This window comes from Pleurodeles waltl, chromosome 2_2, assembly GCF_031143425.1.
Source record: "Pleurodeles waltl isolate 20211129_DDA chromosome 2_2, aPleWal1.hap1.20221129, whole genome shotgun sequence".
In the NCBI taxonomy this organism is placed as follows: Eukaryota; Metazoa; Chordata; class Amphibia; order Caudata; family Salamandridae; genus Pleurodeles; species Pleurodeles waltl.
In genome coordinates this window covers 1,023,385,274-1,023,409,730 of record NC_090439.1, presented here as the reverse complement: position 1 = coordinate 1,023,409,730, position 24,457 = coordinate 1,023,385,274, and the positions used below count along the sequence as shown (strand labels likewise).

The window sequence follows — 24,457 nt, the reverse complement described above, 5'->3', positions numbered from 1 at the left end:
GGAACTTTCACGGGGAGACTCATCCAGTCTGGCCACCAGTCCCACCCAGTACCAGTTGAGAACTGCATCTACTTGCGTCAATGTGGCTTTGCACTCCCCAGGATAGTCCAGTGGGCAACCCACCGACTGTAGAGACTTGAGAGACTGTGGCCTTGCACTCCCCAGGATGGTCCAGTGGGCAACCCACCCACTGTAGAGACTTGAGAGACTGTGGCTTTGCACTCCCCAGGATTGAACAGTGGTCAACCCACCCACTGTAGAGACTTGAGAGACTGTGGCTTTGCACTCCCCAGGATTGAACAGTGGGCAACCCACCCACTGTAGAGACTTGAGAGACTGTGGCTTTGCACTCCCCAGGATACATCAATGGGTATGGAGCCCCGTCGTGGATCTGGCTTTGCAGTCATGTGGCTGAGGTGCCCCCCCCCTTCCCTTCCCCCTGAGGTGCCTGTAGTGTTTCAATCTGATGCCCCGGCAGTGTTCTCTCGGATTTTGGTCAGGTATCTATTGTGGGCCTCGCCCATGCATTTTTGGACTGTTGGTGCACGGACATTGTTGTGTACATATCTGCACTACTTCTTGTATTGTATATATAAATATGACAGATTTCGAGATATGATTCAGTATATTTTATATGACATGTATATTGGTAGATTACAATATTTGAACGGATCTTGCTTTGTCTTTGCATTCTTCGGGGGGATTGTGGGTTGTTAATGTGATATTTTTGACTGCATTGGTGTGTATGTTGTAATATGCGAGGGTGGGGGAGTTTGGTGGGTGTCCCCCTAACTTTTGCCCCTCCCTCTCCCCGTGTCGTAGATGCAGTACTCACCGGTATGTTCTGAGCCTACGTCACTGTTGTTCGTACAGGAGCACAAAGACAAGGGCTGGTAGGATTTGGAGTTCCGGCTCCATGGAGTCGTCGTTCCTCGTGGAGTGTGTTGAGGTGAGCGTTTTCCCATAGCAAAGGCTGTTTCCGCCGTGTTTTTATCCACGGTGAATCCGCCCCGGAAAAGGTGGCGGATTGGTGTGTTGTGATAGGGTGGGCGGTACTTTGTCTCCCGCCTGTCTGTTGGCGGTGACCGCCACGCTGTTTGTCTGTACCGCCGTGGCAGGCGATGTGTTAAAGTGGCTGTCTTTGTTGGCGGTTACTGCCAGGGTCGTAATTCCCTTTTTTTTTCCGCCGGCCTGTTTGCGGTATTACCCCACCTTTTACACCGTCCGCCAGGGTTGTAATGACCCCCATAGTACTTTCTGGCGGGACCCTACATAAGGGGACTGTGGCCAGAAATGCTTTTATGCTGTCATCCGTCATCTCTTCTGGGCAATATAAAAATCAACAAATTCCACAGCTATCTGTTCGTCTATTTGAATTGCCTCACCTGCCGACGATTCAAACTCAGTCACTTCCTCCTGCAATATTGCCAGGTAGTGGAGACCCTGAGCCAGAAGGCCCCCTGCTCTGTTTCCCCCCGCATAGAATTTTGCTTAGTCCGTAGCAAAGCAAAGTCCGGCCTTCCAATGTCAAGAGCCCTCAACTGCTTGCGGGCCACGTTCAGTTGCCGCCGTATCGACCGGGTACACGTGGTTTTATGTGTAGTCTCCAGGTTCTGGATTGCAGTTTACAGTTGTGTGCATTTAGCGCGCCTATCGGAATTGAGGCGTGACACAATAGCTATGAATTGCCACCTTGCAACCGCCTTCAGGGTCTCCCAATATATTGTAACAGTCGTATTAGGAGTATCATTTATAGCTAGGAAAGTCTCTATGGTCGTGTTAATTTCTGTAAGTGTCATCATTTGCGAGGAGCCAATTATTGAGGAGCCATGTTCATGTAGACAATGATCTAATGGGGGGTGCAAACTGCAAGGTAATAGGTGCATGATCAGCAAGGGCAGCTACTCCAATGTCTACAACAGATGCTGCCTTAGTGATATGTGATGACATTAAAAAAAGGTCTACCCGTGCATACGTCTGGTGTACTGCAGAGAAAAAGGTGTAGTCCCTCTGTGCTGGGTATGTCTGCCTCCAGGTGTCCGTCAGTCCCACCTAATCCAGCCATCCCCTTAAAGGTGGAGATAGCGCACCAGTGTGCCCCGTTCTCTGCATGGATCTGTGTGTCATGTACTATATACAAATGCATGATGATCGTTTGGGCCGTAGACATTAGCTACTGTGAATCTTTACCTCTTCAAATCAATGCGCAGAGTTAGAAGCCTCCTTGCTATTTCCGTTTTATATTTAAGTATATATTTATGTGTATATATATATATATTTATTTGTATATATATATATTTATTTGTATATATATATATATATATATATATATATTTATTTTTTATTTAGATTCCTAAAATGTCTGCTGCCACATGATATGGTGGCAGCCAATCGGATGTATCAGGCTTTCTCTTGATAACCCATATCTTCTATATTCTTGGATGCATACTAGAACTACATTTGTTTCGGACAGTGACTTTTCACTGATCCTAGATACCAAAAATGATCTTTCATTGTGTGGAGTATGTCCGCTCAAATTGCTAAGTGGGGCAGGCAGGAAAAAAGATATTTCAATGACAGCTGTAAGCTGATGAAATCATAGAAAATCCCTTTTAAAACAACTACAAGATGTATCATTTTGGGGCAGTGTAGTCACTACAATATGTACTCTTTGAATAAACATGTACACGTTTCTCACCATGAGCAATGATCTGAGTAGCATTATCTGTATCCTTCGGGTTCCCAAATCCCTACAATCAGAAATAAAGGCACATTTATCAATTAAGTACATTTGCAGGCAACAAGCTTCATGTTTCCAAATCTAATCACAATAATATGCATGTCCAATAGTCAGCAAGGTGATGGAAAGTGCTAGAATATAGGGTAGCAGTGTGTGACACTATTATGCACAGTTAAACACTGTAATCTGATTAGGACACAAATTTCCATGTCTATGTTCTATGAAATGTTTTCCTTTGGGAACCAAAATGTTTAACAGTGGTTGTAGTGTGGTGGCTTGTATATGCATCTTGAGACCTCAGAGCATCTGTAACCACCATACATTTGAGTCCTCAAACGAAAAGAGGAGATTGCTTATTCTGAGAATACACTAGTGCTGGATAAGGCATGTCTAGGAAAGTATCTGGGGGGTATATATGTTAACTAGTCCTGCTGATATTCATGTTTCCAGAATGAGTGAGCTAACAGGAAAATATATTTCCCTACTTCAATGGTGATCTAATCTAAAGACATAATGAACTGACTGCATTGACTTATGGAGACAGGAGGGATGTGTGAGCAACACAGAGGGGAGGAAGAGAAAAGTACCTCAATGTCTATACTGTCTGACTTGGCAACCTATATTCTTGGGGCTACAAGTCTACTTGGAATCTGCAGCACTGCCCAATCATGTGCATGCCACAACCCCTATCCTACATTCCATCGTCCTCAAATATTATCCAGATCAGCTCTGAGAGAAGCAGGTCTTGTCCAGTGATTATTTGGGTAGGGGTCCCCAAGCACCTCATTAAATGCACATGTCCAGAAAACTGGGTCAGGGATGTACACCCAAAAGCTGAAAGCTGGTAGTGGCCACTCTCAGGACAGGGTAAGAGGGATTTTGTTTAATCAATGGGCTGGCAGGCGTAAGTCATAACATGAGCGAGAACTGTCTCCTACATGAGTGACCTTAAAGCAAGTCTGTCCTTGTGTTCTGCTTGGTCAGCCAAGTTTTTACTCCAGATTATACACAATGTGTGCACATTCTATTTGTGATTAACTGCTTCAGTAACAAAAGCCTCATAATGAACAAGGCACAAGGTGGTGCACCACGGCTCTGAACATATACAGCGTATAACAGATTTGGTATTTCAACATTTCACAAAACAGATCTCTGTTTTGTCAGCCATTCAAAAAACCAACATCACACTCAAGTGTTCTGTCCCAATCAAAGTTGGGTTAATGTAATAAATACTGTTACATCTGACATCTTTGATGTGGTCTTCTCCCATGCTTTTTGCCATCACCCCTCTTGTCTTCCAAATTCATTTTTGTTGGCATTAGGACTGCTAACAAGTGCTAAAGTATTTGTCCTGTCTCCCTAAAACATGGAAATATTGGCCTATGTCTGACTGACACATGTATTTCCTTGCAGGTCCGTAGTATATGGTACTACATGGTACCCAATGCCTCTAATTAAATGCTGCTAGTGGGCTCACAGCACTCTTTGTACCACTCACTGAAGTAGCACCTTAAAGCTTTGTCTCAGGCCTGCCACTGCAAACCTGTAAGTGCAGTTTTAAACTGCCATTTCGACCTGGCAAAGAAAACCTTTTGCCAGGTGTAAACCTTCCTTTTTAATACATATAAATCACTCCTAAGGTAGGCCTTAGAGGCCACCCTCAGGCCACCATCTTAGAGGCCCATAGGGTACGGTGCATTGCATATAAAAGTAGGTCATGTATGTTTAGGTTTTACATGTCCTAGTAGTGAAAAAAATTCTAAATATGTTACATACATGTCAGTTCTATCTCTCATTGGATAACGTTGGGTTACCATATCATCTTTAATTAGTGCTACCTTTTGATCGGGGGCAGGCAGAAATATTAGGTTTAGACTCAGACTCAAATGAGCTGTAATTTAAATTTCTCTTTAATGCTAAAATCAGATTTTCAGTCACAATTCTGAAAATACCACTTTTAGAAAGTTGGCATTTTCCTTTCCTAACCATGTATACCTGGGTAACATAACTGCCAATGGATCTGCCTGTAGGGATTCCTCCTAGGCAGTGGGACAAAAGGAACTAGATGTTGGCAGAATGGCACGGGCAGAGCTGTTCCCTGTCCCACTTGCATTTTAAAGGGCTTGCATCCAACACAAACAAAGGAACCGGACACTAGTCTTTTGTCACCCCAGACTTCTTGGAGTTTTGGCAGTGGAAGGAACTTTCCAGAACCAGATGTGGGGTAGCACAGGGGATCCCCTCTCTTCAAAGGATAGCACAAGGTATAAACATTGGACTGTCTCTCTGCTACCAGAGGCTGCTTGAAGGCCTGCCCTGCAGCTTGAAGAAATGGACCATATCAAAGACTAAGGCAAGAAATGCCAACTTTCTAAAAGTTGAATTTTTCAGAATTGTAATTTAAAATCTGACTTCACCATAAGTTAGGATTTTAAATTGTAACTCCAGAGACACCAAACATGAAGGGGTCACTTGTTCCCATTTAAAATGTACACTTTTAAATGTAATTCCAATGTTATCCAATGGCAAGGTAGGCCTCGCAATAGTGAAAAACACATTTAAGTAAATTCTAAATTCTTTAAAAATGCACATCTCCATTTCTACTGATTGGATTTTTGTTGTTTTGGTCTGGTTTTATTTATTACATTTTGCTCTATTTTTCTGACTTGGTGTGGGATCTTTCTGGGTTGTGTTTTCACTGTTTTAATGTTTGAAGTGCTGCAGAAATACTGTACACAGTGCCTCTTAGTTAAGCATAACTGCTTTGTGCCAAGCTACCGGGTGATGAGTACCGGTTAATTTGCGGTTTGCTTGTGCCTTGCCCGGACAAGGATTGTGTTTCTGCTTGACCTGGCTCACACCACAGTCAACCGATAACCCATGTTCCCACATTAGCCATGTGACTTTGGAAGACTAGTTGGGCTGGTATCATACTGACCACTGAAGAAAAAGGCTTGTTTGCTCCGATCACTGTTATCTAGCTTTGGACAGTGTTCATGTTAGCCAATGGTGGTAACGATGGGTGACATAACTGTTAGTGAAGCGAATGGGCAGCAGCATCCTTAAATATAAAGTTTTTGTATTTGCATTTTGTTTTCATTTTGAAGAAATTAAGTACTGTATCACCTGTGAACCAGTGGATATTCTAGCATCCTTCGTGGCTGGCACAACAAGGATTTCCTTATACTAATTAGAGATCACTAAGAGCATGGATCCTTGGGGGTTGGCACATAAGGCATCAATGGGATCAGGATGAACTCATACAGATCAAACGGGTTTGCTTTTTCCCTGATGGACTCACCATATTGCATAATGATGTTGTCAGTTTGTTTGGCATAGGAAGGTGTTGACTACGGCTACATGCTCAAAAGCATCAAAGTCTGCACTGTGGTTGAAGAGAAGTCAAGGGTTACCCACCGGTAGTGCTATAAGGTGTCGCAGACCACTTGGATAGCTAAAGTACTACAGCAGAGTTTAAGCATTGACTGAGAGCCTTAACGGAGGTAGTCTTAAACCTCTCAGACTGCTCCGTGCTTTCCACCTGCCCACAGCAGGCATCACACAAGGTTTGGTGGGTGGCCTTCTCTCTTTACACATCTTCCTTTTGGCAGCCTCATTTCTCTTTTGGTTTAGCTTATCCATTTTGTATGGCTGGTCCTCCAATCTATCTCTTATTTTCTACTTTTTCTCATCAACCACCTGAAGAGATCTGAAACCACCTCACAGTCAGCCATTAGTTCTCCGACGTTATCCATTTGTCTGCCACTTTGCACTTGCTCTCTCACCCTTTTCCTGTCCCTCAAACCCGCTGGGCACAAAACTCTGAGTTGTTGTTGAAACTATCATGACTAGCACAGCTTTACCAGCAAGTAGACAATAATTTGTGAAGCCATTAGGGGAAAGGTTGGCCTTCCACACACATTAGTCTAACGTTTCTTTACTACCAGCAACCATGTAAGATTTCTCTTCAAAGTGTGCATTTCTTTTAACAATGACAATTTCGTTATCCAATGTTTTTTTTTATGTATAACTTGAATTAATTGTTGCATTTTTAAGACACATCTATACTTTCTTATAAAATATGTAAGACTAACATACATTTATACCCTTATAAGAAATTGAGTTGCTGGTTGAGGAGGGTGAATCCCTTCTCAAGAATTAACCACAATTTTCAGGGTGAAGTCACAAGTAAACCGTTAATTATCCTGTGCTCAATCCTTGGGTAGCTTGGCACAGAGCAGACAGGCTTAACTCACAGACAATGCTTTAAGTATTTGTGCAACATTTGAAACATTAACAGTGCAAACACACCACAAAAGGAGTCCACAACAGAGTTAGGAAAATATGGTAATATTTAATAAATAAAACAAGGCATATCAAACAAAATCCAAACAGTAGAACAGGAGATATTAAATTGTGAAGATTTTAGTAAAAATTGTGCCAAAAGGTGTGAAGTGTCAACTGTGGATATCTGGTTGCGCTGGACCAGGACAACGTCACACTTTCAGGCCGGTTATGATGGACGTGGGCCAGCTACCCTGACCCAGTTTGGTCCACTTGAACAAAGTACCTTCAATCCTGGTTGCTGAGCATTGCAAGGATCTGCATCAAAGTTGAGTCGTGCAGCCAAAGCAATGCGTCAGTTCTGAGATGTGGCACAGCTGAGGTGCAAGGTCCTGCATCATCGAAGATCCCGTGGATGAGGCCTTGCGATAATAAGTCCAAAATCAGGGGGTATGCCACCCAGTCAGGGAGATGTGTCGGATACGAGGAGCTGCAAGGCTGTGATGTAGAGTCTAGCGTCGTTGTCAAGGCTGCCATCAATGAGAGATGCGAGGGCCTGCACCGGGGATGCGTTGGTTGCCCAAAGGTGGTTCCGAATGTGATGTGAGCAGTGACGTGGGTCTTTGCGATGGGTCCATCCCACACAGCATTTAAAATGTTTTGCTTTCACTGTAGGTTGCGATGAGCAGCAGAGGAGATGCGTCGGATCTGCTGGATCCACAGAGGCTGCCACAGAACCTCGAGCCCACTACCAAGGGTTCAGGAGTGGACTGACACCACTTGGCAAGGTAGACATGCAGATGGCACAGTCCAGGTGAGAGGTTGTTGGAGACTTCTGTCCCTGAAACGTAAGTCAGAAGGCCAGCCAACTCCCACTTGGAATCACTGTGGGGGTTCTATGTTCAGGAAATATAGGTTCACTCCTTCTTACCTAAGTAGAAGGGCAGCACAGCAAAGCATCAGCAAGGCAGTGGCCCAGCAGAGTGCAGTTAATCAGAGTGGCAGGCCTTCGGCAGCACAGCATTCCCTCTTCCTGTCAGAGTATCCACAGGTCCAGAAGAGTACTGAAATGTTGATGTCTGAGGTTCAGTACCTTTGAAGTGGGGGAGAAGCTTCGAGGGGTTTTCTTTTGAAGGTCCCAGACATCCTGCGTTCCCTGTCCTGGTTCCATCTAACTATAGGGGGTACGCAGTCCTTTGTGTGGAGGCAGGACACAGCCTGTTCAGGTGTAGATGGGGCTGTGCCCAGCTCCTCCCTCTCATCCTGCCAGTGATGGTGCATCCAGACACACCTATGCTCCCTAGTGTGCCTGGCTGTCTAGGAGGAATACACAAAGCCCAACTGTCAGCAACACCCAATCATGTGACGAGAGACCAACTACAGGCACTAAATGGCTCAGGCACAAAATGGCAACTTTCTAAAAGCTGCATTCTCAGAATTGTAATTTAAAATCAAAATTAGGATTTTAAATCAGGATTCCAGACACCAAACGAGGTCTGGTCACCTATTGTCATCAGGAATTTACACTTATAAAGGGTAATAAGGTAACTGCAATGTTATCCTATCGCAGAGGAAGGCCTTGCAGTAGTGAAAAATGAATTTATTCATTTTTCACTATAAGGACATGTAAAACATGAAAGTAAATGTCCATCTTTTGAAAAACATTGCACCCTGCCCTCTGGGTTGTCCAGGACCTACCATGGTGGAGTACTTATAGGTAATAAAAAGGTCGTTTGGGGCCTGGCAAAAGGTTTAATGCAGTTTAAAACTGCATACACAGGCTGCAATGACAGGCCTGAGACATGTTTAAAATGCTACTTAAGTGCTGGCACAATCAGTTCTGCAGGTCCACTAGTAGCGTTTGATTTATAGTCCCTGGGCACATGTAGTGTCACTTTACTAAAGACTTACAAGTAAACTAAATATACCAATTGGGGATAAGCAAATGTAACCATGATTAGAGGGAAAAGCACAAGCACCTCAGCACTAGTTAGAGAGGTAAAGTGTGCAGAGTCCTAAGCCAGCCAAAGCAAGATAAGCAAAAATGGAGGAGGAAGTTAATTTTTTTTAGAGGAGGTCTACCCTAAGGCTGACAAGTCTAACAACCCCACACTGTTATCCAAAGTCTATGGTAAACTAGTTACTATTTTGCTGATGTCTACTTTGCAACAATTGAGACTTGGTACTTACCCCTCACACACAGCAACATTATTAAACATGGAATACATAAGTATTACAAATCTCTCCCTTGAGAGTAACAATCCATTGGACACTGGGCTACTGACCCGGTTTTGGGTGACAAGAAGACGTTTACAATGAGGGACTTTAAAGGTTCATTTTGTAGGTGCATGGGTATATTTGGCTAGGGAACATCATAGGCTCAATGCAAACTCCTGTGAGCAATGAGAGTATTTTCTTGGGCATGAATGCTTGGTTTAAGGGCAGTGATTACTTTTCGTACAGGGACTGTGTTAGTCAAAGTTTGGCATTCTGCTTTGTAGAGACAGCCTTATTGTGATCTGGGCTCCAACAGCATTGGCCTTTGTCTTTCAGTTAATGTTTATATTTTAGTAGGTTTTGCTTGCCTCAAGTAGTCAGCAACCAATTTGCTGCTGTTCATCGGGTCCAAACAGAAATTCAAATTGATTATGACCACAGTATAATTTCTTTCCATCTTCTGCTATGGAAACGTTTTAAAAGCACACCAACAAACCTTGAAATGTAAGAATTGGAGACATTTTAACCAGGCTCGATCCACCATAGATTCAGGAGTCCTGACGTTTTAGTATGGGACTGGGATTTGTAATCACAATAAAACATGAATATACTGTTCTCAATGTACATTTTTCTTTCAGCAATGAAATTTATGAAGACAGGCACCTGGTTTGCAGATATTTTTTCATAGCACTAATGTGCCTGCCTGGGAAAAATATTCGTCAATAGTCAAGCTCCTTAATACTGCTTGTACAAAGTTTTTACACACAAGTTTGAATTAACATTTCCCAGTCTATTGCCCTTAGCAACTAGAAAGCCTATGCAGCCTTACACAAAATTGAGAATGTAGTGTTTGGGGAAAACAATACAAATGTGGCGAAACCAGTTTAACTAATACAAGGTAATATTGTAGCTTCAGTGGGGCAGTCTAATTATTCTCCAGAACTGTCATTTTTACTACCAGACAGAGATTTAAATGGGCCGGTACTGTCAAATAATGAATACCCGCACTTCTTTAATTTGGAAGGGAGATTAGAACAAAGTATGTCTCTACCAGATAAACTGTTACCAAAGGCAAGTAACTTGTTCATCTGATAGAGACTTCTAGTTACAGATTCCTTACCTTAGAATATATACCCAAGAAATACCATCCTCGGTGGTGGGCTGAGAACCACGATCATATTAGAAAGTCATGCAGGACCGAACAACCAAAGTAGCCGCCTCTGCGGACCTGACTGTTCAGGCAGTAATGCTTTATAAACTTGTGAAGAGATGCCCACGTTCCTGCCTGACAGATATCCAGGACAGGAACTCTGCGTGCTAACACAATGGAAGCAGCAGTTGCTCTTGTGGAGTGAGCGCGCAAGCCCTCGGGGGGCTGCTTCTTGGCCAAAACGTAGCACATTCTGATGCAAAGAAGAACCCACCGTGAGATGGTACTCTTCTGCACCGCCTTCCCTTTCTCCGCACCCACATATCCAACAAAGAGTCGATTGTCCACCTGGAAATCTTTGGTACAATTGATGTAGAACACCAATGCTCTTTTTGGATCCAGACGGTAGAGTCTCTCCTCTTCATGAGAAGGATGTGGGGGTGCTTAAAAAGTAGGCAAAGTGATGGATTGGCCTACATGAAAGGGTGTGACCACCTTGGGAAGGAAGGAGGCCCTCGTACGGAGCACCACCTTGTCAGGGAAAACAGACAAGAACTGGGTTTAGAAGAAAGAACCTGAAGCTCACTCACTCTGCGAGCAGAGGTGATGACAACAAGCAAAGCAGTTTTATGAGTAAGGAGCCACAAAGGACAGTTGTGTAACGGCTCAAAGGGAGCACACATCAGATAAGAACAAGACTGAGGTCCCACTGAGGCATGATAAATGGAGTGGGAGGAAACAAATGGCTAAGACCCTTAAGGAACCTACCCACGAGTACAGACTTAAAAAGAGACGGTTGGTCCGGCAATCTTAGGAAGGCTGAGATAGCTGACAAGTAACCTTTAAGAGTGCCCAATGCAGAGCCCTGCTGGACTAAAGATAGGATGAACAGAAGAACCTCAGAGACCGGCGCAGAGAGGGGATCAAGAGACTTGCTTGTACACCATGCCACAAATATATGCCAACGACAGGTGTATACCATTTTAGTGGAGGGATGCCTGGCTGCCAAGATAACCTCACAGACTACAGGTGGAAGGTCAAAAGCAGTCAACTGCCACTGCTCAATCTCCACGCATGAAGACTGGACAAGTTCGGGTGGAGTATCCTCCCCTGTTGCTGCAACAGAAGATCCTCCCGAAGAGGGAGTCTGACTAGAGGATCGGTGGCCATGCACAATAGCTTGGGATACCATACTCTTCGTGCCCAGACCAGAGCCACAAGGATTACTTGGGCCGGTTGTTCTTGATCTTCTTCAGAACTCTGGACAGAAGTGGTATTGGTGGGAAGGGGTAAAGGAGGCTAGAGTTCCACTCTAAATTAAAAGTGTCGCCAAGTGAGTGTCGCCTTGGAAACTCCAACGCAAAAAACAGCTGACATTGCTCATTCTCTGCGGAGGCGAACATATTTAACCAAGGCTCTCTCCATATATGAAAGAGACCTTGCGCCACCTCCGGATGGAGATGCCATTCATGATCAACTATGCATTGATGGCTGAGTTTGTCCGCTCTGGCATTCACATAACCCACCAGAAGTTGAAACACCAGGTATATGCCCTGATGTGCCTGCCATGTCCAGAGCCTCTTGACAAAGGGTCCAGGACCCTACTCCACCCTATTTCTTGCAGTACCACATGGCAGTAGTGTTATCTGTGAACACTTGCACTACTTTCCCTTTGAGAGAGGGAAGGAATGCTTTAAATGCAAGCCTTATCGCCCAGAATACCAGAAGGTTGATGTGGAGCCCAGACTCCGCCAGAGGCCTCTGATCTCTGCCTCTCCCATGGGGCCGCCCCATCCCAGGAGTGCCATGTCTGTCACTATTGTTGGATCTGGTTGGGGAAGGGAGATGGATCTGCCATTGACCCAATTCTGATTCGAAAGCCACCACTGCAGATCTTTCACAGTCCCCTCTTAGATCTGGACCATGTCGGAGAGATTTCCCAGATTCTGCGCCCACTGGAACATAAAGTCCCACTGCAGAGCCCACATATACCATTTGGCATGTGTCAGTAGCAGGATGCAGGAAGCTCTGAGGCCCAGCAGCCCCACAATCGTTCTCACCGAAGTCCAAGATAGAGGCTGAAAAATCTGAATCACAGCCTGAATATCCTGGACTCGCTTTTCAGGACGATAGGCCTGAAACTGCACTGTGTCCAGAACACCCCCAATGAAAAGGAGTGTCTGAGAGGGAGTCAGATGTGACTTTGGCATGTTTATCGTGAACCCCAACGTGTGCAGGAGGTTTGCCGTAATCTTAAAGTGGGATGCAACTTTCTGGGGCGTGGCCACCTTCAACTGCCGGACGCGAAGCAGGGGAAGACTGAAACCCCTAACCTGCACAGATGAGCTGCAACCACTGCCATCACTTTTGTGAACACCCAAGCTGTGCTTGTAAGGCCGAAAGGGAGCACGGTAAATTGAAAGTGCTCGTGACCTACCACGAATTATAGGTAGCGTCTGTGGGCAGGCAGGACGGGAATATGTAACTAAGCGTCCTGCAAGTCCAATGCTACCACACAGTCTCCTGGGTCCAAGGCAGACAAGACCTGAGCCAGAGTGAGCATTTTGAACTTCTCCTTCATGAGGAAGAGATTGAGGGCCCAAAGGTCTAGGATAGGACGTAATCCCTTGTCCTTTTTGGGCACCAGAAAGTGGCAGGAATAACAACCACAATCTACTTCTGGCGCAGGGACCCTCTCTATGACCCCCTTGGCCAAGAGAGCCGTGACTTCCTTGTGGAGAAGTGCCAGATGATCCTCCAGTAAGGGGCTGTAAGATGGAGGCATGGCCGGTGGGGTAGTCTCGATTGGGGGGGGGGGGGGGGGGGGGGGGGGGGGGGGGAGCCCCGTTGGATCATCTGCAAAACCCACCTGTCTGTTGTGATGGTCTCCGAGTGGGACAGGTGAAGGCGAATATTGCCATCAATTGGTATACGAGGGGGTTATGGACAAGGAAGATTTGGAGGCTGCAGCAGGGGTGAGGGTGGACTGGGCAGTCCTCAGGTTCCCTGTCCCACGATCTCGTGGGATTCCACTTCCCCAGCCACGGAGGGGCTAAGCAGCGTGGGTGGCATGGTGGTTGATAAAGGGATGTGACAGGGAGCCCCTTCCGCGGCCACAAAAGGTGGAAAGTTGGGGGCGAGAGGAAACTGAAAGGCCAAGGGACGGAGACATAGCCCAGGACTCCTTAAACCTCCCAAGCACTGAGTTTGCCTTGTCTCCAAAGAGCCAGGTGCCATCAAAGGGCATATCCTTGAGGGTCTGTTGGACATCCACTGAAAAACCAGATGTCCTCAACCAGACGTGGCGCCTCAAGGCCACCGTCGATGCAAGCGATCTACCTAGAGAGTCGGTCGTGTCCAGTCCAGTCCACACCGAATGGTGAACTTAGCCGCATCGCTCCCATCAGCAACGGCTTGAGACAGGATAGCCCGGGCCTCCTCCAGGATCTGCAGCAGAACTTGTGCAACCGTTTCCCCACAAAGAGTGGGTATATTGGCCCAAAAGGCATGCTGTGTTCAGCTACCGCAACGCCAGACTGGAGAAAGAAAACATCTTCCAAAGTTGGTCAAGTCTCTTTGATTCCCTATCCGGGGGAGTGGAAGGAATGTGCCAGATGATGAGGATGCCTGAATGACGAGGCTCTCAGGCACGGGGTGTTGGGACAGGAATTTGGGTTGTTCGGAGCAGGCCAATGGCAGCGAGCACCTGTGTTGGGTCTGGGCCAAATACCCAGAAGGACATCAGTGAGGGCTTCATTGAAGGGGAGGTGAGGCTCCGAGGTGGAAGCCCTAGGCTGAAGCACCTCCGTCAGGAGATTCGCCATGACCGCTACAGTGGGCATTTCTAGGCCAAGGACATCAGTCGCCCTGCTGACCACCATAGAATAAGAGGCTCCCTCTGCCGTAGCCACGGTAGGAGGAGAAAGCATGCCAGCATCTGGCGAAGTATCCAGACAACTAGCCTCGCCCAATTCTTGTGCCCATTCCAAATCGGGGTTATCTAGCTGGTATTTTAGAGGGTCCAGCGTCCCCTCCAAACCGTCCTCGTATTTGAACCCAGCATAATAAGGGTCCAAATCCCACCTGGGGTGAATAGGCCCAATCGAAGTTAGAAGCGATGTCAGCCGACGCCATTCCGGCTCATCGGGCATAAGGATTGGGTCAACGTTGATCGTGGGAGCGCCAACGACCAAGCCGGTGCCTGGGAAGATGGTACGACTGGTGTCAGCACGGATCCAGTATTGTATCAGGAGGGACCCTCATGGCTGAGGCCAAAGCCGCTGGCGCGGAACCCGAAGGGCCCTCAATCGAACACCCCCGCGCCAAAGGGGCCACAGATGGGTTGGACTGTACAAATATGAGGCGCATGGCCTCATTAAACTCTTTGAGTTGGGCAGGGGTCACCCCGGCTCCCGGAAACTCGGGGAGGCGCCGAGCAGACCCAGAAGTAGGCTCCCTGGACGGAGGCCAGGAGCATCACATCGGCCGAGCAACACGGTGAAGTCAAAGAAGGCCTGACCTTCTTTGACAATTTATTTTTCTTACCCGAATGACCCAAAGATTTCAATGATAACGAGTGGTGGTGACTACGCAAGCGGTCTTGAGACCTTCCTCTTGAGCGAGACCATGAACAATGCGCCGGGCAGCCATGAGCTTTAGGGACCGGTCCCTCAAAGCCTTAGGGTGCATGGCCTGGCACTCTGAGCAGGACTTGGGTTTGTGGTCGCATTCTAGACACCACAAAGAGACCTGATGAGGATCCGTCACTGACATCATACAGTGACAGTCGTAACAAGGCTTGAACCCGGACTTCAGGGACATCCTAGACGCACCAAGGGTCACAACAAAAACTCAACAAAATAGTTGAATTCTGTCAAAAATTGACCAAGGTAGCTCTTCTCCAGATCAGTGTGTGGCGCGGAAAGAAAAGAACTGATGTCACTACACCAAGGCGGCGCCTATACACAACCCCGTCATCATGACACCAACGACGGACGCGGAGTCGACCGAGGCCACCTGACAGCGCAGAAGGATACTGCTCGAAGAAAAATCTTCAGATCCAGTCTGACGCCTGGGGAAATTCTAGGGTAAGGAATCTGCAACCAGAAGTCTCTATCAGACCTAGCATTTCTAAGCAGGGCTGCAATATCTTTAATGAGAGTGCCAACACTTCTTACCAAAGACCTACTCTGGGACAGCATGTACCTTCTTATATATTTGCGTGTGAAGTACAGCTACAATATGAGTGGGTTCAGAAAATTAGGGATTACTTTTCTTGTGAATAACTAAAACCAAGTGTGTGTATGTAATGCTTTAAGAACAACTTTGACTCTGAGTGTGACTCCCATTAGTGCTTAAGTGCATAGATAATGTATTTGACAATTGGGCACCTGAACATAATACACCATCTTGTGTTCTACCAATTTTATCATATTGGGCGGGGAATATTTTTAAACCTGACTGCATACTCATGGAATGAATGTCATCACAGTAAAGCATCATACATGCTTATTGGCACATTTCTGATCCCATAGGTTCATCACTCCCTGCCAGAAGATTTGAAATTTCAAATTCTTTGACACCAGCTCTAAATTTACAACCTTTTAAAAGGATGAATTAACTTACGATGGAAACAATGTATTTGTTTACACTCCATGTAGAATCCTATGTATGAGACTTTAAGAGAGAAGATAGATTCAATAAATGTATGTGCATACTGCCAGATGTAGGCTGAAATCCACGTTTGAGGTCGATAAAATACATTTCTCTAAATTTGGCAAGTGAATTACGTGTTACATGACCCAGTTTTTCGCTGTAACGGTGTTACTAAAAACATAATGATGAAAACACATTATTTTATTATTACCATTAAAATGTTCTACACCATTCAAACCTAGGCTAACTAGTTCAAAATCATGAAGAACAGTATCTTACCATAGGATGGACTAATGGCTGCTCTCCTTTATATTAGCAACATATGGATATGACTCGAGCTACAAGTATGGGGGTTGCATTACATGAAACTGGGAAGCATTTCAGCTATTACAGAATTAAGACAAGCAGGAAACCTATTACCCGTATTTATCTGCGTATAACACGCACTTTTTCTCCCTGAAAATAGGGGGCAAATGATGTGTGCGTGTTATACGCCGATATAATGTTAAGGACCCATAGTACATACCGAAATTTAAGTTTATGAGGTGCGTGTTATACGCCGGTGCGTGTTATACGCCGATAAATACGGTATTTCTCCTACTGTGCTTTGGAAGTCTTCATTCCTGTAAAGCATTCAGACAACAGGTCTTATTCGGACTCAATCCAATTATTTGTTCTCTTTCGTGGATACTTAAACTCAGACTGCTGTCTGCCTGAACTCTCCCGTGATGGGAGAAGCAGAGACATGTCACTGAATGGGCCAGAACGTAAGCTTCACGAGCTCCTTGTGACCACTCTTGTACTTTTAGGGTTAAGCATCATTATACTCCTTATTCGTTCTGTGCTGTATTTCTAGCACATGACCGATTTATTATGCATCTTTGTCATTTCCATTATTGCAGCTTCGTCTATGCATTGCCCTTAAACGTGTTCCAGATGTACTTCATCTGTTCTACAGGATGACTACACTTTGTTCAAAATGATTCATTTTCCGTCATCTACTCTACAATTGTTCCACCTATTATATAACTTGCATTCTACTTCATGTTCCCAGCTATTTCTTTTTAATTACGCAGTAGCTTCTTTTATGTATACCTTGTATCTGCCAGGATTGTATTGGGTGTACGGTATGTATATTCTTAGAGACGCAGTGAAACAGCATTTTAAAGAGCAAACGTGGAGACATCCATGTGCAACCACTGTACAATGACACCGCCTGCTAAAAACAGGTCGGAAATGTACATCTGAAGAATGTAAAGAAACCGGATTTAAGTTTTCAAAACGTTATTATTCATGCCATCACATAGTTCGAAATGAGATCGGCAATCAACAAATGAATGCACTTGCTGAAAAACAGAATAAGGATACAAACCCAAGCTGGCTGGTGTCTAAGGAGTGAGATGAGAATCCAAAAACGGGTACTTTCCCCATGATAAACATCATAATCTCTGAACGCTGGTAATCTGGGAGATTGCTACCAAAGAACCCTGCAACACAATTGGAGAACACATGAATTAACTCACAGAAACAAACCATCAATCAGGAAGCACTGATGCCTAAGGTAAAAAAATAACCCAACATCTGAGACTGAAAGGGGGCGGCAGTTAAATACCCGAAAACCTTTTCGCGTTTTTAAAATTGTTCCCTGTTGCAGCTGTGGCACATATCTGAGTCACCATCACCCGTTTATCTCCACTCATTGCTTTGCGACAAGCTCGTAATGACGGCCTCATTTTTGTCCATGTAAACGCTTTCTATTTTCATCGCCACTGAGTAATTATACTATTTAAACCACCACATTTGACGTTAATTACAAGCTAATAGGGGTTTTGAAGAACTGGATATATTCGCACTTCAGAGCACAATTGAAGCCTCTGTTTTGGTTGTGGCCCTTTCTGACGTTTTTGCAAAACTACCAAATTCAAGCTGTTGTTCAGGGGCCGGTGACAGAAGCACAGTAGTGATCAACTCAGGGAGCACCATGATACCGAGCCAACACGTTCAGTTTATAACCAACTGAATGCTTCTATCCAGGCACTTCTTCATCCAGCCACTCAATCGCCCATGCCATCATCCCTTTACTCATGTCTCTGGTCACCCGCCATCCGGCTCCTTCTTGCCGTCTCCCACACACCCAGGCACAATGCCACACACACAAGCTCTCCAAACCAAAGAAGAGGCTCTTCCAATTAGGAACTAAGTCTATGGGATTTGCTGGTACTGTTTGAGGGGAATGAGAATGCTTCTTGTGCGACAGCTGGTAGTGTGAGATTGCTAGTGAATGAGTGGCATGTGATCAGTGCCAGACTGGTACTCTCTGATTGGTATTAGTGCCATCCGTTGAATGTGACTACTAATCTGTGAGTAGTTCTGATACTTGCCAACTGCTTCTATGGTGGTGTGGAGCCGCTGCTGAGACTGCTAGTATGCTGTGGGTGTAAGAATGCTTCCAGTAGAGAATTACTGATATACAAGATGTGAGAGTGCCTTCCAGAGGTGTTTCACTCTTGCGATTGTCACTGCTAGTGCGAGGGGTGCACATGCTTGAAGTATGGGCGTGGTGTTTACTGTAGGCAGCGCATGGCTGCTAGTCCACCAGCGGTGTGTGGGTGCGTCTGGTAGTGCGAACTGTTACTCTGCTGGGTGTGGCAAGGCTGCTCATATGTAAGGGGTGTAATAGTACTTCTGGAACGGTATGATTGGTACTCTGTGAGGGCTGTGAAAGTGCTGCTGGGAGTGTGTGACTGCTAGCCTTTGAGGGGTGTTAGAGTGCGATCGGTATTTCGGGTGTTTCGCTTTTTCACAAAATTACTTCAACAGTCCTTTGCGTGTTTTTTTTTTTTTATCATGGCTAAAGCTGAAGTGTGCACTTAACAACCGGTGAATCTTATTCCTAGGAACAATACTGTAGTAGTCATTAGTAAGCAGTGCCCTCGTCCTCCTCAACTTGTGAGTGTCATCTGTCTGCTTTCCCTAAAGAGCCTACGGAAAGGCAGGAGAGGCTTCCTTAATTACACTGGCTGTTTATGTATTTACTTTTGACAAATCGTGGTCTTTAACCGTGGGTAAGCTTCCCCATCTACTACACACCCTGTCCCAGCACGGATCTTTGACCCCTATATTGTGTAAACAAATCATTTTAGGTCCGGTTTGACAGCACAAGTATCACCAGACCTTATGTGATGACCATAAAAAGAGCTTCCAGATGCACTAATGATGGGACCGTGGCTCCATCCAGATGTTGGTTTTCGGAGTACAGTATTTGAATGGGCTGAATTTGTGTTCTTGCACTGAAAATGGATGCTCGATGCACTCTTGTAAGCTAGCAAGGGATGTTCCATTATCTAACATGGCTGCCGCGTTCACAGTTCCATCGCGCATGAGGTCTTGTTTTTAATGAAACACTCAAGGCTGAATAGCAATTAATGGGAGAAAGAAGAGAATGCTTTGATCTCTACAAAGGGAGCCAAACATGTGGCCTTGTAGGAGCAGTGTTAGTGAACAAGAAGTTTCAGTCCACCCAAAACTTGCCACTGATTACAAATCCATACTCACAGGACCCCCATTCCCAGCAGCTTCCCAACTCCGCTCACCAGTCTCCCGCCACCTCCCGCCTCGCTAGCTCAGACACCTCCATGCCGCTGTTTACTGTTACCCACGTGCTGCGGAGAAGTCATCTTCAGTCCGGCCAGCTACAGGGTCTCCCCATCCTCCGCCTCCCCCGCCCCCAACACTGCATGTGTCCCAGAGCGATGATTCTGCCCAAAAATTATGTTTTGCGCTTTAAATCCCAGATGTGGATTCTCTTCATTAGAAGTAATTAGGCTTTGGATGCAGTGGCTTTCTTGCAGCAGATCATTTCCTCTGCAGAGCGCTGGGCATTATATTTGCACAGTCTTGAGGACCACGGCTGCTTGCAGTCCAAGTGCCCTAATCTGCTGATACTACTCTTCGGTAATCACAGTGGCAACATGTTTTCGTTTTCTGGAAGGCATTCTAGCAGCAGAAAAAACTATACCGGTAATGATGAATGTGTTGGCAACTGAACCTTTGTTGCTTACGTGTATGATGTGCATTAATAATCAAAACACATTTCCTCTTAGGTTCTGTTTAATTATGGTGACCCTACGATAAAGCGGCCAATAGGTGACTGGGGGAAAGACAATGTTATTTATCTTACATGGTTGAACAGCAACAGCGGGGGGTGGGAGGGTGTGGATTAATGGTGTGGGAGGGGAGATGAGCGGCACGTTATGGGGTGACAAAAATAAATAAATTAAAAAACGTACCTTGCTCGCTGCTCAGCTCTTCTGGCTCCAGTACTTGCAGACACAGGCTCCCAGCCTGCCAATAATAACGCTGGTTTCATGCTGGTGGCAGCGTTAGGACTGGACAGAGCGCCCTGGCTGGGCACTCCGAAGCAGAGTGGGAGCCTCAGTCCGCTCTCCCCCACCCAGCAACACATCCCTTTGCACATGTGTGTTTGGCCGGCCAGAGACGGCAGGCCAAACACACATGCACACCGAGAGGGAATGCTGTGCACCCCACCGCCCTGTCATCGCCCAAGGTCCCGCCCCTTTTACAATAAAAAAGGGACCACCCCTGATTTTAGCAGTAGAAAAGAACAAGTTACTTAACTCTGGTAACACTCTATCTAACCGCACATTCCTCTCCTTATAACATCGCCCAAGCTCCAGCCTGGATCCCAAGATTTTTTCGTAGAATTGGTCCCTTGCGCCTCTAGGTGGCATCATGTGGTTCCGCGCTTACTATATACCACCCTGGTACAAAGGCTGTCTAAGTCAGCACCACTTTGTCCAGGAAAAGCTTGGATTAGGGTGGTTGCACCGAGTATGCCTGCAGCTCAATCACGCAACAAACTTTCATAATTGCAATAAGTAAACCAATCTTTAAGGTAAGAAGTCACAGTGGGCAGCTATCCATAAATTTGGGAGGAATAAACAGGAGGAATGTTAAGATGAAATTAAGGTCCCGCTGTGGCATCACAAAAAGAAGGATGACTCTCCTTTGTTGCGGGACCTGTCTTTTCTGAGATTCCGGTGTGATGGGTAAGGATAGACCCATCCATTCTACTACTTCACAGATGCACATAGATCAATACCCTTCTGACCCACCGGCAGACCTCCAGGCCCTTCTGAGTAGATAAATCCACCTCTCCATCTAGTGACCTCACCGCTATCCTTCAATCTATCCAGACATCTCAGGCCGTAGTGGAGGCGAAAATCGGAGATGTGAGGATGGATGTGGCGTTACTGCGTTAGGACTTTATGAACGCCACTGCATGTATAACAGAAACTGAATCTCGGATCTCCACAGTAGAGGACGATGCCTCCAATCTCAAACCCAGGTCGCTACGTTGCTCACCCGCACAGCTGGGAGCTGCAAATGGATCAATTATTGCTCGCATCTGTAATTACAGGGATAGGGATGCTATCCTCAGGGAAGCTCGAATACACTCGGATCTCCAGTGCGGTGACACTACTGTCCTCCTTTTTCCTGTCTACACCAGCAAGGTGCAGCAACAGCAACGGCAACGCTCCTATATGGAGGTCAAGCAGAAACTCAGGGCCAAGGGGCTGCCATACCACTTGTTTCCAGCTAGACTCCATGTCATTCATGCCAACAAATCATAATTCTTCGATAACCCAGAGTCTGCATGGCTTACCGAGGAGACTCTGCTTCATGGCTCTTCTGCTTCTTTGTCACGTCGACTGGACTCTCCTGACCCACAGGGACTGCAAATGTTGCCTAAACCTGGCAGAAAACACACTCGATCTCAGAGGAGGACTGTTTGATCTGAGTTGCATTCACAGTCCCCCTGTATGCGACCGCTTCCATCTCCTCAGCCTACTTTGTCTCCTGCCTCTGAGGGAGAGGATGGGGGCTGCATGTACACAAACCTTCAGATTAACTGTTTTTCACACCTGCTGCTCCCCAACAGCAATTGACCTCTCTCACAGTCCCACAATTTAACTAGAATTGGGTTCCCGGCAGCTGCATGAAACCACGCTCTACGAGTTGTCCTGTCTGGATTTTTTTTTCTTTTTTTAATTTTAGATGTGTTTGCTTGAATATTTACCCAGCTGTCCGTATGTTCTCCTTGTAGACACTCTTACCAAACAGAATGGTAGCTAACATCTTAATGTTTTATCCTTTATTATGATGGGGCGGCTTTCCCTTTGATGTTTCTACACTGTTGTACATGTCGTTTTCTTCAATGATTCCTTTTCTCAGGCAACAGATGCTTTTGGGGTAGAACTGTGGGGAGGGGTGGGAGTTGAGGGGGGAGATTTATTTGTACGTTGTTGTATTTTCAACACTGTGTTATGCATTGCATGTTTGTTTACCTTTTTTCTTCCTTTTTAGGTTTTGGCACACATTCTCACAATAGCTATGGCAGTGATTTCCAGATCTCTCATGGTGCACTACTGACATGCTCTTCACCCAACTGATGAACCTTCTCTACACTGTCCACTGTGATGATCACACACATCTCCCATAGCCATGACCTTTCAAATACTGTCTTGGAATGTTAATGGTCTCTTGAACCGTGTGAAGAGAGCTGTAGTTCTTATTTTTGCCCATCACTATCTCCCTGAGTTTCTACTGCTTCAGGAGACTCATCTGATGGGAGATCGGCTGTTCCTTCCTGGCATGTAAGGGATATGATAGGGTCTTTCACACAGGATATTCCCTTGGGTCCGAGGATTTGCTATTCTGTTGCGGTGTTCCTTCCCCCTCACTGTTTCCCACGAAGTGCGTGACCCCAGGGCTGCTTCATCACCCTGACAGTAACATTGGAGGGACAATGGTTACTTTGGTATGCGTTTACCGCCCGCCTCCCTCAGCCCTTGCCTCCGAGACCTCACCAGACTTCTCTTGAACCTCCCCCAGGGTCTTCCGATAATAGAGGGCACCTTCAATGCCATGCTGAATCCAGAGTTTGATACAACTGGGTCCCCCACCAACTCTAGACAGACCTGGGTGCGCCATCTCACTGACTGAACCGCTACTCTCTGCCTTTGCGATGCCTGGATGACGTGGAACCCAAGACTTAGCCAGTTTACACACACACCTCAGCAGCCCATCACACTCAGTCATGGATGGACGTAATCTTTTTACCTTCTGCTGAGTGCTGACTGCTTTCCCAAATCCAAAAACTATCTCGTGGGGTTTCGGATCTTTCCCCTCTATTTCTTCATCTTGGATGCCCCAACTCTGGCCAACGCCCTATGTGGTGTCTTAATGCCTGATAGGATAGGACATCTGTTCATTTACTTCATATTGAACTTCAAGTTTATTTCTGTAATAATGAGTGGTCGGTCGTGAGAGTTGGCACCTTATGGGCTGCTAGCAAGGCAACTATACAGGGCTTCGCCTAGAGGCGTATTAGGGCCCAGGGGCGTGATTTCCCATCAGTTGGGTCTCCTCCGCGAAGAAATCTGTCAATATTCTCTTGAGGATGCCAAACACCTTTTGGCAGGCCACAACGGCTAGGATTTATGGCTGGGGGGTAAAAAATGGGAAGCTATTATATTGGCTGGCTTCCCATAAACAAGTGAATAGGATCAGCACCCAAAATCACCAACAAAAGTGGTTGCCCAAGACTTACTCTTCCTGAGACTGCGCAATCGTTTGCCCACCTCTATAGAAGATTATATATGGCGCCTGTGGGTGGGGACATGGTTGCTCCTGGTCATTTTCCTGATGCAGTCCCTCTCCCTAGCCTGTCTCTTACTGAGTCTTGCATACTTGATGAACCCTTTACCGCCGAAGAGGTTGGGGGCATTGTCCGGTTTGGAGTCTGGAAAGACACCTGACCCGGATGGCTTCCCAACAGAATATTATACCAAGTTCTGAGAAATACTAACACCTAATCTTCTGTCTCTCTATAGTTTGTCACATTGGCTCCTTTCCCCTGGAACTGGACCTGGCCGCCATAGTGTTAGTTCCTAAGACACAACCTCCCTCCACATCATGTACGAACTATCGCCCAATGTCACTACCTAACAGTGAAGACAACATTTTTGCCACTGTACTGGCTAATCGCCTCAAACATTCTCTTGCTACATTGATACACTTAGATCAGTGTGGCTTGATGCTGTCTCGTAGCACCAGACACTGCCTCCAATGGCTCCATGTGGCACAAGCCCACCATCATCGATTGCCTCATAACTTAGGACTACTTTTATCGATTTTGAGAAGGCTTTCGACACAGTGGACCAGGGCTATCTTCAGTTGATGCTGACCTGAACTGGCCTCTGACCTCGATTTCATGACATGCTTTGTGCAAGTTATTCCAACCCTACAGCTCGAGTCCAGATTATTGAGGTCCTCTCTACAACTTTCCACACTGGACGTGGGACTGGGCAGGGTTATCCCCAATCCCC

At 46.0% G+C, this 24,457-nt stretch overlaps 1 protein-coding gene across 2 annotated transcripts in view; it reads right to left on the bottom strand.

The window, feature by feature from the left end:
- The window catches only part of EFR3A (EFR3 homolog A), a 1,082,041-nt gene that overhangs the window by 282,332 nt on the left and 775,252 nt on the right, over window positions 1-24,457 (bottom strand). For both annotated transcript variants that reach the window (XM_069220764.1, XM_069220765.1), the window contains exons 12-13: window positions 17,419-17,533; window positions 2,699-2,750 (exon numbers count right to left, since the gene is read on the bottom strand). In XM_069220764.1, the coding sequence (XP_069076865.1) occupies window positions 2,699-2,750; window positions 17,419-17,533 (167 nt within the window). The remainder of the gene's footprint in view (window positions 1-2,698; window positions 2,751-17,418; window positions 17,534-24,457) is intronic.